We start from the raw sequence: 14,310 nt of genomic DNA on the forward strand, positions 1-14,310 counted from the left end.
TAATTCACTCTTGCACTTCATAACAGGATAATTTTATATACTACAGAAAATAAAAATTTGTTTAGCTAAGCTCAAATACCCTTTGCTTCATTGTCAGGAGGCTCTAACCTAGTTCATCTCTTGACATCATGACAGTTTAAAAAACCAAGACAACAAAAATCCATTTCTGGATAGTGTTTATTTTTGTCTGTCCTTCTGCATGGGTGGAGTGTTCATTAAGGTCCATTCTGAACTGCTGAAAGTATTGTCATTGAATGACAAGTAAAAGGTCTGACCATTTGTAATTATTTGCTATTAACTCTTCTGCTTTTTTAGTGAAAGTATGAATGAACATTTTTTTTTTTGGCCACGCTGCATCTTAACTGCATTTTAATTTCCCACATTCCCCTATTTAGCCTCAAGTGAGAGTAGTAATTTCAGTTTGCAGTTTCTTTCTATGTGAAATAGTTGCTCGTCTGTCAAAAAGTGTGCGTTTGTAGGGAAAGGGGCAGTTCAGTGACTCCTCCTAATGCCACCCACACCAGCCAGAGTAGACAAATATGGGTAAATCCTGGAAACAGGGATTTTATTCAAATAAAAATGGAGAAGTACCTGCATTGACTTTTCTGTCTTCACTGGAAAGAAGGGAAAAGGTGGGGTAATGTATTAAAACTGGAGCATCATCTGTGGGCCCATAGTTTCAGGAGAGACAACCATCTCCAATGAATTCTACATTTTTTGCAGTTTACACACAATGCCTTTGAGCTCCAGTGCTGCTAGAGCTGTACTCTGAGCCCAACAGGAATGTTTGTTATTGGATACCGTGACCATTTTCTTAAGGGAGCTGGTTCTTGGAAATCAGTAAATGAAATTTTTCTAATCTTTTTTCCAATGGTAACCCTTATAAGCAAAGGCACTGGATGTAAGTCAGCCTTCCAATACAAAAGTATATTTGAAAGTGTGAAAACAGTCATGAAAGCTTCTTCACTTAACATGATCAAGTGCCCTCTTTGTAGACACACAACTTACCTTTTTGTGGCAAGTTCCTTGTGCGATGATTTGACCAGCTGCAGAGGCAACTGCAAAACCACTCTGCTTTTTCAGGTTTAGGGGCCATGTACCTGACTCAGAAGATGTGCCCATTGATGAAGCATCTGGAGAACTTGCTCTGATGATGAATGGCAACAATGTGGGGCTAAGGTAATTTCTGTCTTCACCTCAAAGTACTGCACAGTGTTGGTATATCTTCTTGACAGTGTGCTGTTGGCTGCCAAGTGTATTTGTTCATGTGTTTGTTTCAGGATAAGAGCTTTTTTTCTGTGGGGAAGGTAAAATTCATTCGCTGCTGCATTTTATGAGTCAACTCAATAGTTATGCTGACCTGTTATTACTCAAGCTTTAAGGGTTCATTTCCTGTAGAGGTCTCAGGTTTTGTGTGTCATGTCTTAAAGACACTAACCTAGCCCAGTGCAAAATGGAGTTTTCACAAAATCTTGCCTTTGTTCTCTGTTCTAGGTACTGCTTGTTATTTTTCCAATTAAGATTAGAACATCTCTTTAGTCTTGATTTGGACCTGATGTAAAGAATACATTATTCTTTAACTCCCAGATACAGTTCTACAGTGATAGAACTGGTGACAGTTATTTTTTTTTAAACAATGCTGTGTTGCACCTCTGCTTCAGTGCAATCAGAGCAAACTACCACTGAAATAACTGGAAGTAGAGTTAAGCCACTATTTAGCTCTTTATCTCAATTTTGCATGCTACGTAAAACTTTAATCAATACATTATTGTGTTTTCTTTCTGTCCTGCCTTGTTGTATTTCCTGTTAACACCGGAAGAAGATTCAGGCTTATTAGAAATCCAGAAAATAAAAACTGTAGATTTGACAGGGTTTTTCTGCCCTTCTCAAAACATAACAGCTTCCTGTTGTGTGCTTGAACTATAGATGTTCTTTTTACCAAAGTATCCCCTGTTTGGTGGACAAGATGAGCAGCTGTCCTTTGAATGGCCCTTTCTTTAGCGACAAGAGAAAACTAAAATAATAAGTTTTTCTTTCCACTATGAGAATACTGGAAGAACTGTTAATTTATTTATAAACTAAGGGTCCAATACTTCATTTTTTCTTATTTTTTAACATTAAGTGATACTGATTTTTATTTTTTTTTTTTGAGATCTGTTTTCACTGAAAAGGGATAAGACTTATTTCTCCAGAACAACAGGAGTTAGTTTCCTTGGAATACTTCACTGCTTAACCAGGTGTTTGGCTGCTCTGAGTTACTGGCATATCATTGTTGTATTTTGATGCTTTTTTATTTCGTTTTCACACAGACTGAAGTGATCAAAGTGTGATCAGTGTAACAAAAGACATAGAGTGTCATGATATGTTAAAGATGCAGTAGCATTAAGCCCCTTGGAGGAAAAATGTAACCAAGAACATCTTGGCAACAGTTTACAAAAAAGTTGCAAAAATCTATGTAGCCTAGCAGGGAAAATGAGGAAAACCTGTGCCATTAACAAATGAGAGTTTCAGATTTCAAAAGGTTCCCCACCCTCTCTTCATTCCCCTAGTTTAATTTACTATAATTTTTCAAAGTTAATGTGTGTTTGTGCAGTCTCAAGTTGCCATGCCAGCTGGTTCCAAAGTTTGGCAGCAAAACACTTGGAAGTTTTTCTTCCTGTATGCCATCTTCAGTTTTGCAAAGGTTACCAGATGAATGGTCCCTAAATAATATAGTCTAATGTAAGGCTGAAAGAGGCTATGGAAGACACATCCATTTGTCTCATTTATGCATTTTAATATGTAAGTGATGTTTTCTTCAGTATCGAGAGAGAGTGTGCAAGTCTGTGGCTAGAGCTTAGAAAAGAGGAAGAGCTGGTAGGTATACATCCTTTTTTTTAACAGTCTCTTTTCTGGTTTTTGTTGTGTTTTGTTTTGGGTTGTTGTTGTTATTTGTTTTTCAGTTGACCTGCCAAATGGTTCTAGTTACAGCAAATGCTGTCAGAACCCTAATGGAAAACCAGCTCTCTCTGAATTCCAGTTCATACATGAGAGCTTCTTTAGCAAACCTCACAGCATGAAACTTGGTTTCAGTCTTCAAATAAGCAAAACTTAGCTTAAAAATATCCTGGTAATGGTGAAAGCCCTTTAAAATGCTAAACTTGCTGGAGTGAGATATTGGAGTTTAGAAGTAAAATATATAATATAATCAAGAACTGAAGAACATAGGGTTGTTTTTTTTTATAATTAACAGCTCATTTTGAGTTAATTATCTACAATTACGAAAATCTAATTGCAATTTATTCTCTACTATCTGTGGGAAGAATCGTAGGCAAGGGAATGTGCATCACTGCCAGACATAAATGCTATAGAATGGGTACAAATAATAGAGAAGCCCTTAATGAAAAACAAAAAGCAAATAGGAGCATGCAGCTGTGCCAGGCTATTGAAAGGTAATTGTAGTCAGAAATGAGATATGTACTTTAAAAGGCATCTTGTCATCTCCTGTAGGGATTAATTTTTTTCCTCCTTAAAAAAGGCAAAAAAGATTCCACGAGCAAATACAGTACGCAATTTGATTTCTGGTACAGATTTTGGTCATAGTCTGTCTGTGAAAAGGAAAACTTTATCTTGGGAACTACTACAAACTATAGACAAATTTTCTAATAGATGCCTGTTTAATTTTCTCTTCTGAATGTGCTATTATGTTTTTTTCATTCTCAAAGTCAGCAAGCATTGTCCATCTCAGCCTCTTTGGATGGTCCCGTTTTGAATTTGCAGTGTTGAATTTGTCACTTCCCTGCCGGGTGTGTTGAGAAGCTGTTGGGAAGAAATGTGTCTGTCCCTTTGCCTGCTTGCAGCTGAGCCGGCGCATGGGACCTGAAGAGTCTTCAGATGCAGGAACCCAGTTCCCTAAGGTGCAGCAGTCAGAGCAGGTTTTATTGAGGATGGTTTTCCGTAGCTTGGAGTGCTCCTAAGTGAGCCCACAGCCAATTTTCAGCTATGGAGATAGTAACTTGTACAATTAATGGCAAGTTGTCTGTATAATTTCTTTTCAAGTCTGCCCCAGTGTGCAAGATGCTTTAAAATATTCAAAGTAAAAACATAACCTGATACATTTGTTTAGCATAAAACAGCCTTTTACAAAGCGCTTTCCATCTCCCAGACACAGATGCTTCGTACATGCTCAAGTACCCATTCCTTGCGTATTCAGTAGGATCAATACACCCTGCACCTGCTTTTGCGTGTCCTCCTGACGTCTGCATTTGCGAGAGGAATTTTAAAACAATCCACTCTTCTCTCCTTTATTTAATCTTAACTTTGGATCTGAATGTCACGGAAATAAGACCTATTTAATAGTACCAACTCCAGAAGATATAATTTGCTACTTTGCAAGCACTCCTCCCCAGAGTTGTGCTGTGTGCCTAAATCTTAACATACAAGGTACCCTGCTTTTCCAGTTCTTAGGTTTCCTGTATGGCTCAACCGGTACAGCTTTCTACTGCCTTCTCTGTAACATGCATCTTTTCCTCAGATTTCACACAATACTGCCATTGCACCTTTACACAGACCTGTGCAAAATGTTGTAAATAGGAATTGTTGGATACAGCAGCTATCGGATGGGTTTGCAGTTATCTGCAGGCACCCTTTCAATGTATGCTACCTGGTTAAAGGATTTCTTTTCTGGAGTATTAAAGATTTGCAGGTGGAATTTGCCACCTTTAATTTTGTTGAAGGCTTTTTATGTTTGTGTGCTTCATTCTATATCACTTGTGTGTATTTTTTCCAGTTTGTATTTTCAGTTAGTTGAAAATATCAAACACAGAATTCAGCAGTACTTTCCTTCTATTTGAATGCTCATTGCTATGGTGATAGTTCCAGCAGGCAATGCTATCAGGGGTCTTTTAAAAAGATTTTTATGTTTATACTGTAACTATTTTTATTACCTTGTGAGAGAAGGTGACAATTATTTCTTGGTCCTTGTTTAATGCTTTGTTATGAACTTGATTTTTTTGGTGGCTTGTTAGACGTGCAGGCATCTTTCTTTGGTGATGTGCAAGCTTACTTGTGTGTTTTTGTCCAAATACTCAACACAATTAAACAGACATGCAGAGGAATACAGACTTGCAGCTCCCCCTGCTGTCCCAGGCGTATCCAGGTTTGTTCACACAATCCCCCCCTCGAACTAATTTAAAAATAAAATTAAAGTCACATGCAATCAAATGGCTCTGCCACCTCCGACCTGAGTTGTGTGGCCCCATTACTCCCATTTTTGAAGGGAACTGATATTTAAAAAGTGGCGGCAAACGTAGCACCCATTTTGTTTCCTATTTGGAGTTTTCTTATCAGTTATTCTTCATGCCGGCATGTGTTACCTCCTGTTACACTTGTCCCAAGCCTCTGAAGGAGAAACTGTCACCAATGCCACAACTGTCTTGTTGTCCACGACCTCCCAGGCTTCAGTTCATCTATGAGTTGTCCTTGGTCTCTTGAGGTATGTCTATACAGTACTTGGCCAATTTTTAGGAATGTATTGAATACAGTTAGTTGGGCTATTTTTCATCTATTTACCATTTTGGCAGACTGGCACATTAAATTGGGCTGAAAACAACTGTGCTTGCAAATGGCCCATAAAATCTGTGTATCTGGAAGCCGCTTACCCACTTGTTAGTGCTCCTTTTAACACCCAAGTTACTTTCTTGTTCCAGATAATTTTATGTTGAAGTTTGTATCATTTTTAGATAGGATATTTGTGGAGCTAACCCTTGTTTGGTGGGTAAAAAAAGTGCTTGCAGATCTGCCAATAGTGCAAATGCTGAATTAGGTGCGGATACAAGTTTTTCTTTCTCTCATGGTGTTGTCTGGCTATATATAGGCATAGCATCTCTTCAACAGATGGCTGCTGAAGTCTGTTGTGACGTAATGGGAGAGTATAGTTGGAGTTAGATATACATTTTTGCTTCATTAGTGCCACGTGCAGACTCTGAAGGTAGCAGGTTTTGTTGCGCGGAGTAAAGGCTTTTGTTCTGATGTGGTAACTAAAAGCTTATTGCTGAATAGAGGTATGTAGCAATTTTTTACATATATCTACGCATGCATTATTTATTTATTTATTTTTTAAGATAGGCAGTGATCCTTATCAGACTGGGACTGAGAAGTTCATTTCCACTGACCTGGTTGCTTCACTAATCACATTTTCAGGTTTACTTTCAACTGTGACAGGGTTTTGAAGCTGCCTGTTTTACATTTACCTGAATTATGCTGATTCTGTTCTCATGATTGCATATGCTGCACACAGCAGTATTACATCATTTCCATTACAGTCCAAAGTAACCTTGAGCAGGTTACTGATAGACTTGAGGTATAAGATGTAAGTAGGAGATAACATAAGTAGTTTCCATAGGCAGATGGAGCCAACCTGTAGATGAGGTATTCAAAAAGCACAGGAACACTGGTGTTAGAAACACTGCTAAGCGTAGAATGGCAATCGGTGAAAACAAGCTTGCTAGAACTCAAATCCTTAGGTATTTTCACAAAACTTGCATTTCCTGCCAGTCTTCTGCATGGTTATAGTTCTATAACATCGTGTATCAGAACTGAAAATGCTCGAAGATTATATTTTTTTCTTTAAGTTGAAATATTTAAAATTCATGCATCTCCGGAAGGAGTTTGTGCCTTGCCAACACTTGCAGACAGTGAGAGACATTTTTGCAAGTCATTTGCAGATGCCTGCTTTACAGGAAAATGTAGACACTGTTAGTTTACTGCCTGAATTGAATTTTGAAAACCTGAATTCTATTTTTATAAATTGGAGTGGATTATTCTTTCAGACATATCATTTTTTTACTTTTTTATTTTTATATGTAAACTTGGATGAAGAGAAAATATTGTTTAATCGATATTCATGTGTCCCAGAAATTTGTGACTTGGAAAAGTTAAGAAAAATCATATAAACCAAAATGTTCTGGAAGGTAGTTTTAATTTAGGAGATTTTAAACCCACCCGCACAACTTTCATGCCATTTAAAAGCTTATATCAGAACTGGTGGGGCAGGGCTAAGAACAAAAGCTATTGGTATTACAAAGTTAAGCAAGAAATCCTCTGTACCCTGCTGTTCTGGCCATGATCACAGCTGCACTAAGCTAAAACCAACTCCCTTACCCCTCTTGTGACCTTGGCTGCACTTCAGCACACAGGGAATTGAAGCAAAAGGCAAACTTCAGTAAATATTAGATTCTGCCACTTGCAGATATAGAGACTACATATAAAGATAACGGCACGTGTGCTCTCGCTTGCTCTTCAGCTCTCACTTTCTCTGAAGTGGACTTTGTATATTTGCCACTGGATTATTCTGACATATAACTTTCCAAACTGTACTGGTGTGTTGAGCTGAACTCTGTGGCTTTACATGGGTGCTGAGGCTTTGCAGAACTAACCATTACTTTTATAACAGTGCTAATTTTTGAGAACCATGCAGAGAAAATTTTAGATTCAGCCCAGCTGATTTGTTCTTCACACTGTTCCTGTGGTGAAGAGGATTGATTTTTTTGTGTTGCTTTTGATATTTGGCTTCCTTTCCTCTGGTACTCAATGCTTTGGGCTTTAATCCCTTAACCTTGAATCTGAGCATCAAGGCTTCAGGAGGGATCAGGCCTTTTGATGGAGAGAGAACATCTTTTGTTGTACCAAATGGTTGGGAGTGGTATAAGGCAAGACAGCTCTCCAGACAGTATGTATTTCTCTGTTGTGTTAAAAGACTATAAACAGAGGGTGGGTTTAGTGGGGATTATGAATAATCTCGAGGAAGGTGGGGTATTAGAAGCAATAGAAAAGATTTAATGCCTTTTTCTTTAACATTTCACCAATAACCAATCTATCATGACAGATGTGTACTGGGTTGCCAAATGCTATAGTCTGATTTGGGTAACGGTTCAAAGCTCAGCATGTCACGGAAATGGCAGTGTGGTCCCTGATGGAGCAGGGAAAAAACAGCTTTTCGGCTTCTCAAAGGGCAGTATTTGTGGAAGCAGATGCTTGCTTGCCCTACCCAGCATAAAGAACAGTTCTGCGGGCAGCCGGGAGAGTTCGTACTGCTGGGTTTTTATAGGATCATTAATTATATGTTATAAGGCAGCTAAGCATGGCATTCCTAACTTGATGAATTCCATTATGAATGGCCTTTTCATATTCTTCATCTCATTATATTAAATGCATATGACCTGAAGTTTAGCTGAAGTTATTGTTCGGGTTAACTTTCATTTAGTGGTTGCCCTAGTTTTAGAAACAGTATGATCTTTAGATTTTATGGAGACACAGGGGGTTTTATGCATGTTTTTGCAGCACTACTTCAGATAAATTTTTTTAGAACTAGATAGGAACCTCTGTGAGGTGGCAGGGAAGGGATTTAGTCACTCCTTGATTTGCTTTGAGATTTCTATACCCGTGTCCCTGGATGACAACATCCAGTTACACAGATTTGGCTATCATCTCTCTGCCAATAACTCTTAAACCTTCTGCTCTGTTCTGTCTAGTCTTGCATATCTGACTGCCTCCCTGACACATAATCCTGGTTGTTTTGCCTTCAGATCATTCCTAATCTGGCCGAAACAGAACTCCTTACTTTTTTTTCTGAATCTCTCTTCACTTCTGATTTTGATAACGCCACATCCTCCCTGTCACTCAGACTTGTAACCTCGGGGTCACTCTCCTCCAAATTCATCTCCAAATTCAGCTGCTGACAGCTGTTGCAGCTTCTTTCTCCTTTGCAGCGAAAACATGCCTTCAGTATCTCAACAGTTAAAACACCACCCCTTGCTTTAGTCCTTCATCTTGCACCTTGACTACTATAAAGTCTTCTCTGACTGCCCAATATTCATTCCCATCCTTCAAAATAAGTTTTCCAAATGGGTATCTTGGCTGCTTATTCAGATCTTGTCCCTGTTGCTTCTCTGAAACCCTCTTTCGAAGGACATTTGTCTACAGTATCAGTCTATAGTGCTCTGTAGAAAGTCACAAAGCTGTTTCTTATTTTATTTTCTCTGCCACCTTCTCTTCTTCAGTCCTTCAGTTATGTGGGACTCGCTGTTTTGTTGGGTGTTGCATGAATTTGCGGCCATGTCCTCCTACCACATTCCCTAATTGTTTCTGGCTTTTGGAACCACTGAGTCATGTTGTGGTAGTTTCTGCCTCCATCTGTCTGTTCTGACTATGTCTGTCTTGTTTCACATCTTACCTCTTCGAGCTCTTTTTTTTTTTTTTTCAGAGTTTTTTCAGAGTGCCTTTTTTCCTCCCTACCTTCAATCCTAATTAGATGAGTTTCAAACTAATGCATCTCTTTCCACTGACCATAAGGATGATCTCTGCCTGGTATATCCACCTAAAATCTGAATCATACTCAAAAGATACCACTGGTGCCTTAAGGAAAGAAGTATTGTAACTTAACTGCAGTGACAAATCATCAGCCCTTCTTTGTAGAAGAGCTTACATATGGCTTCTAGTAGACGGAAGAGTTTGAAACAAAACAATATGCAAGTACCTTCAGCCTTATGTCAATAGAGCCAGGTTTCACCTCTTTGTGTAACTACATGCCCTCTGTTTGATTAATGCATAGTTAATCCTTTTCTTCTTTTTAACTTTGTGCTCCCTTAATCTCCATCTACTACATCTTGCATTCTTTTTGAGAAAATCATGTTTCTGAGAGATGGGCTATATTTATATACTGGCTGTAGACTCAGTAGGGCTGAGGTGGTTTGGCAACACAAATAATGCAAGCCTCTAAACCCACATCACAGTTTCGAGTGGCACTGATGGCAACAGCTCTGAACAGACATTTCCAAACAGGTTATAACAAACTTGTGCAGAAGTAGACTTCCAAGACCTAAGATCAATAGTGGTAGCTCTAAGATGGCAAGAATCGCTTGTATCTGAACTAACAAAAGTGCATGGTGTATTTGTCACATCTGGTTTGTAGGGGCAGGGAGCAGGCAGCCCAGAGCCTGGGCGGAGCCCACAGCTTCACTGCACACAGCCTCATGCCAAGATCTCTTCCCTTCATTCCTTCCCTTGATACTGGACATCAGAGTGTGCCAATACACATCTCACTGATATGTGCCTCTTAGTGAGACAATGATTTCTGTGTAGTTTCAATTCTATGATGTCTCTTCACTTCCTGAATATAAGAGTACAAAAACATGTAACATCTGTTCCATAAACATCCTGGTTGAATCAATATTCAGTGGTACTGTCACATTCACATAAAATCCATGCGCTGAAAGTAAATGTTCGGTGTGTTGCTTTTTGTGGGGCCCAGGCCATGGTTTTTAGAGTTGTATGCCGTCAGTGAGGTGTCTAAGTTGGTATTGCACTTGCAATAAATACCTTATTTTTCAGTCACTAGACATCAAACACAGTCTATGAAATATGTAACTTCAGTGGATTCAAGGCAAGCGAAGTGGCCAGAAGTGATATTTTAAATCTTTACCAAGAGCTACCTTGTCAAATCTACATCTGTTGGGCATGGTAATCCACTAATCTGAGTAAAGTCCAAAGTCTAACTTCTCTGTTTACTTCTTTTTGGGCTATAAGATTTTTTTAAAAGCAGATCAATAAACAATCTCAGTGTTTTCATTTTACTAAGCAATATAATATAGATGAGTACTAGTGTAGTAGTAAATCATTAATATACTCCTTAATCATAGAGTGACCATGTCCCACAGATGTGATTTAATCATGGAAAAAAGGCTGATGAAGTGCAAAGATTCATCAGGAGGGATGTTTCCAATGGAAGTGGATAGTGTATGACACCATTTTAAAAGATCCTATTATGAGAGCATTTAGGATGCTATGTACACTTATAGTTGCAGACCTGGCTGTTTTCTAACATGTCATTGATTTTGATCACTATAAAAAAAGAGTCAAAAACCACGTCAGGTTCGTATTTGGCTGGGGGCCAATGTGGTGCAAGGAGACATGTTGGCATCATGTTAGAGCTGTGCTTTGTACCTGGACTGAGCCTGTGCCAACACGCTGGGCCTTTGATGGCTTTTTGGAATAAGAAAAACCATTAGTCTCCAGATTCACTGGTCCCCAGATTTGTAAGATTTGTAAGACTTGTAAGACTTTGACACTAACAAACCTATGTAACCCTAAAACCCAATAGTAATCTGTGCTTAAAATGCTTTATTCAATCATAGAATCACAGAATCATTTAAGTTGGAAAAAAGACCTTCAAGACCGAGTCCTACCATTAACCATGCCCACTAAAACAAGTCCTGAAGTACCCTGTCCACTCGCTTTTTGAATATCTCCAAGGATGGTGACTCAACCACTTCCCTGGGCAGCCGATCCAATGTTTGACAACCCTCTCAGTAAAAATTTTTTTCCTAATATCTAACCTAAATCTCCCTTGTCTCAACTTGAGGCCATTTCCTCTCGTTCTATCTCCAGCCACCTGACAGAAGAGACCAGCACCCACCTCACTACCTTCAGGTAGTTGTAGAGAGCGATCAGGTCTCCCCTCAGCCTCCTCTTCTCCAGGCTAAACAGCCCCAGCTCCCTCAGCCGCTCCTCACGAGACTTGTGCTCCAGGCCCCTCACCAGCTTGGTTGCCCTTCTCTGGACACGCTCCAGCACCTCCATGTCTTTCCCGTAGTGAGGGGCCCAAAACTGAACACAGGGCTCGAGGTGCGGCCTCACCAGTGCCCAGTACAGGGGAACAACCACCTCCCTGCTCCTGCCGGCCACACTATTTCCGATACAGGCCAGGATGCCGTTGGCCTTCTTGGCCACCTGGGCACACTGCTGGCTCACATTCAGCCGGCTGTCGACCAGCACCCCCAGGTCTTTTTCTGCTGGGCAGCTTTCCAGCCACTCTTCCCCAAGCCTGTAGCGCTGCTTGGGGTTGCTGTGACCCAAGGGCAGAACCTGGCACTTGGCCTTGTTGAACCTCATACAACTGGCCTCAGCCCATCGATCCAGCCTGTCCAGATCCCTCTGTAGAACCTTGAGCAGATCGACCCTGCCTCCCAACTTGGTGTCATCTGCAAACTTGCTGAGGGTGCACTCAATCCCCTCATCCAAATCATCAATAAAGATATTAAACAGAATGGGCCCCAACACTGAGCCCTGGGGAACACCACTGGTGACTCGCCGCCAACTGGACTTCACCCCGTTCAACACAACCCTCTGGACTCGTCCATCCAGCCAGCTTCTCACCCAGTGAAGAGTACACTTATCCAGGCCACGAGACGCCAGCTTCTCAAGGAGTATGCCATGTGAGACAGTGTCAGAGGCCTTGCTGAAGTCAAGGAAGATAACATCCACAGCCTTTCCCTCATCCACTAGGTGGGTCACCTGGTCAGAGAAGGAGATCAGGTTGGTCAAGCAGGACCTGCCTTTTGTAAATCCATGCTGACTGGGCCTGATCCCCTTCTTATCCTGGACTTGCCACGTGAGTGCTCTCAAGACAAACCGTTCCATAATCTTCCCCGGTACCGAGGTCAGGCTGACAGGCCTGTAGTTCCCCGGATCCTCCCTCCAACCCTTCTTATACATGGGAGTCACATTGGCCAAGCCTCCAGTCCTCTGGGACCTCCCCTGTTGACCAGGATTGCTGACAAATGACAGAGAGTGGCTTGGCAAGCACCTCTGCCAGTTCCCTAAGTACTCTTAGATGGATCCCATCTGGTCCCATAGATTTGTGAGTGTCCAGACGGCGTAGTAGGTCACTATCTATCTCCTCCTGGATTAAGGGGAGTATATTCTGCTCTTTATCCTTGCCAGCCAACTCAGGGGGCAGAATACCCTGAGGATAACTGGACTCACTGTTAAAGAATGAGGCAAAGAAGGCATTAAGTACCTCAGCCTTTTCCTCATCTCTGGTGGCAATGTTCCCTTCTGTATCCATTAAAGGATAGATATTCTCCTTGGCTTTCTTTTTATTAACATATTTGTAAAAACATTTTTTGTTGTCTCTTACAATAGTGGCCAGATTGAGTTCTAGCTGAGCTTTTGCCTTTCTAATTTCCTCTCTGCATGACCTAACAAGATGCCTGTACTCCTCCTGAGTTGCTTGCCCTTACTTCCAGAGATGATAAACTCTCCTTTTTTCTCGACTCCTAGCAAAAGCTCCCCATTCAGCCAGGCCGGTCATTTTCCTCAGCGGTTCAACTTGTGGCACATGGGAATAGCCTTGTGCTGAGCCATTAAGATTTCCTTCTTAAAGAATGTCCATCCCTCCTTGACCCCTTTGCCCTTCAGGACCATCTCGCAAGGAACTCACTCAACCAGTGCCTTGAAGAGGCCAAAGTTTGCCCTCCGGAAGTTGATAGTGGTGGTTTTCCTGACCACCTTCTTTGCCTCACCGAGAATTGAAAATTCCATCATCTCATGGTCACTAAGCCCAAGACGGCCTTCAACCATCATGTGATAAAGATGATTAGCATAAAAGGACAAATTTTCATGGAAAAAGATGGGTCCTGTAAGAGTGCTTCTATGTTGTTTTCAGTGGTAATGCTTCCTAATCATTAGGGAAATCAGATTCAAGGACAGCAGCCTCAGAAGAATAAGAAAGGTAAAACCTCTAATTGTGTTTATTATGGAATTTGTTGCATTTATGAAAGGCTTTCCCTGTAACGTGTTCTCTGATATTAGGGGAGCAGTCACTGACCCAAAAAAATCACCTGAGATCCTTAAGGGTTCATGTATTTGCCCAGGTTAGTGATTATTAATTTTCGTTGCTATCAGTGTGAGAATTTTGTAACTTTGTTCATTTCCTCACTTAGAAACCAGGGATGATAATTTATCATGCCAGTATCCTGAGCATTGAAAGTTAATATCTATCAAGTGCAACTTTGTCAGTGAACAGAAGCAGCTGTAGATGTTCTGTCTTTTTTAACTCTTCTGTCTGCATATAGACCCTACAGGATCCTCCGAAACTCTTGGTTTTTGTGCATGTGTAACTCTTCATAATACCTGCACACAAGAATGCAGTCTTAAATATCTGTTGCTCTAATTAGGCATTTTTTCAAAATGTCTTGTTAGTAGGGCATACTGGAAACCTGTGAGTACCTACTTTCCAATGTTTATTGTGTCCCTCCTCTGCAATATTGTCACTTAACCTTAAGAAGTGATTGCTCCATGGTTGTTGTGTTAAAGTGTAAAGAAGTTTAGCAGAAAATAAACCCCCTTTCATTCCAGCTTGTCCTCAGATATCAGAGGGGCTGGGCATGGCTAGGCTTAGATTCTGATTGATGTCCAATTCAGCACTGTAAGTCCGGTCGTATTAAATATATTGAAATATCATGATTACAGGTGCACTAATAGTGCACTGTA

At 40.6% G+C, this 14,310-nt stretch overlaps 1 protein-coding gene across 6 annotated transcripts in view; it reads left to right on the forward strand.

Moving 5' to 3' along the window:
- KIAA1328 (KIAA1328 ortholog) overlaps positions 1–14,310 on the forward strand; it is a 187,463-nt gene that overhangs the window by 125,057 nt on the left and 48,096 nt on the right. For all 6 annotated transcript variants that reach the window (XM_049795405.1, XM_049795407.1, XM_049795408.1 and 3 more), the window contains one exon: positions 1,084–1,179. In XM_049795405.1, the coding sequence (XP_049651362.1) occupies positions 1,084–1,179 (96 nt within the window). The remainder of the gene's footprint in view (positions 1–1,083; positions 1,180–14,310) is intronic.

This window comes from Accipiter gentilis, chromosome Z (genome assembly GCF_929443795.1).
Source record: "Accipiter gentilis chromosome Z, bAccGen1.1, whole genome shotgun sequence".
Lineage (NCBI taxonomy): Eukaryota > Metazoa > Chordata > Aves > Accipitriformes > Accipitridae > Astur > Astur gentilis.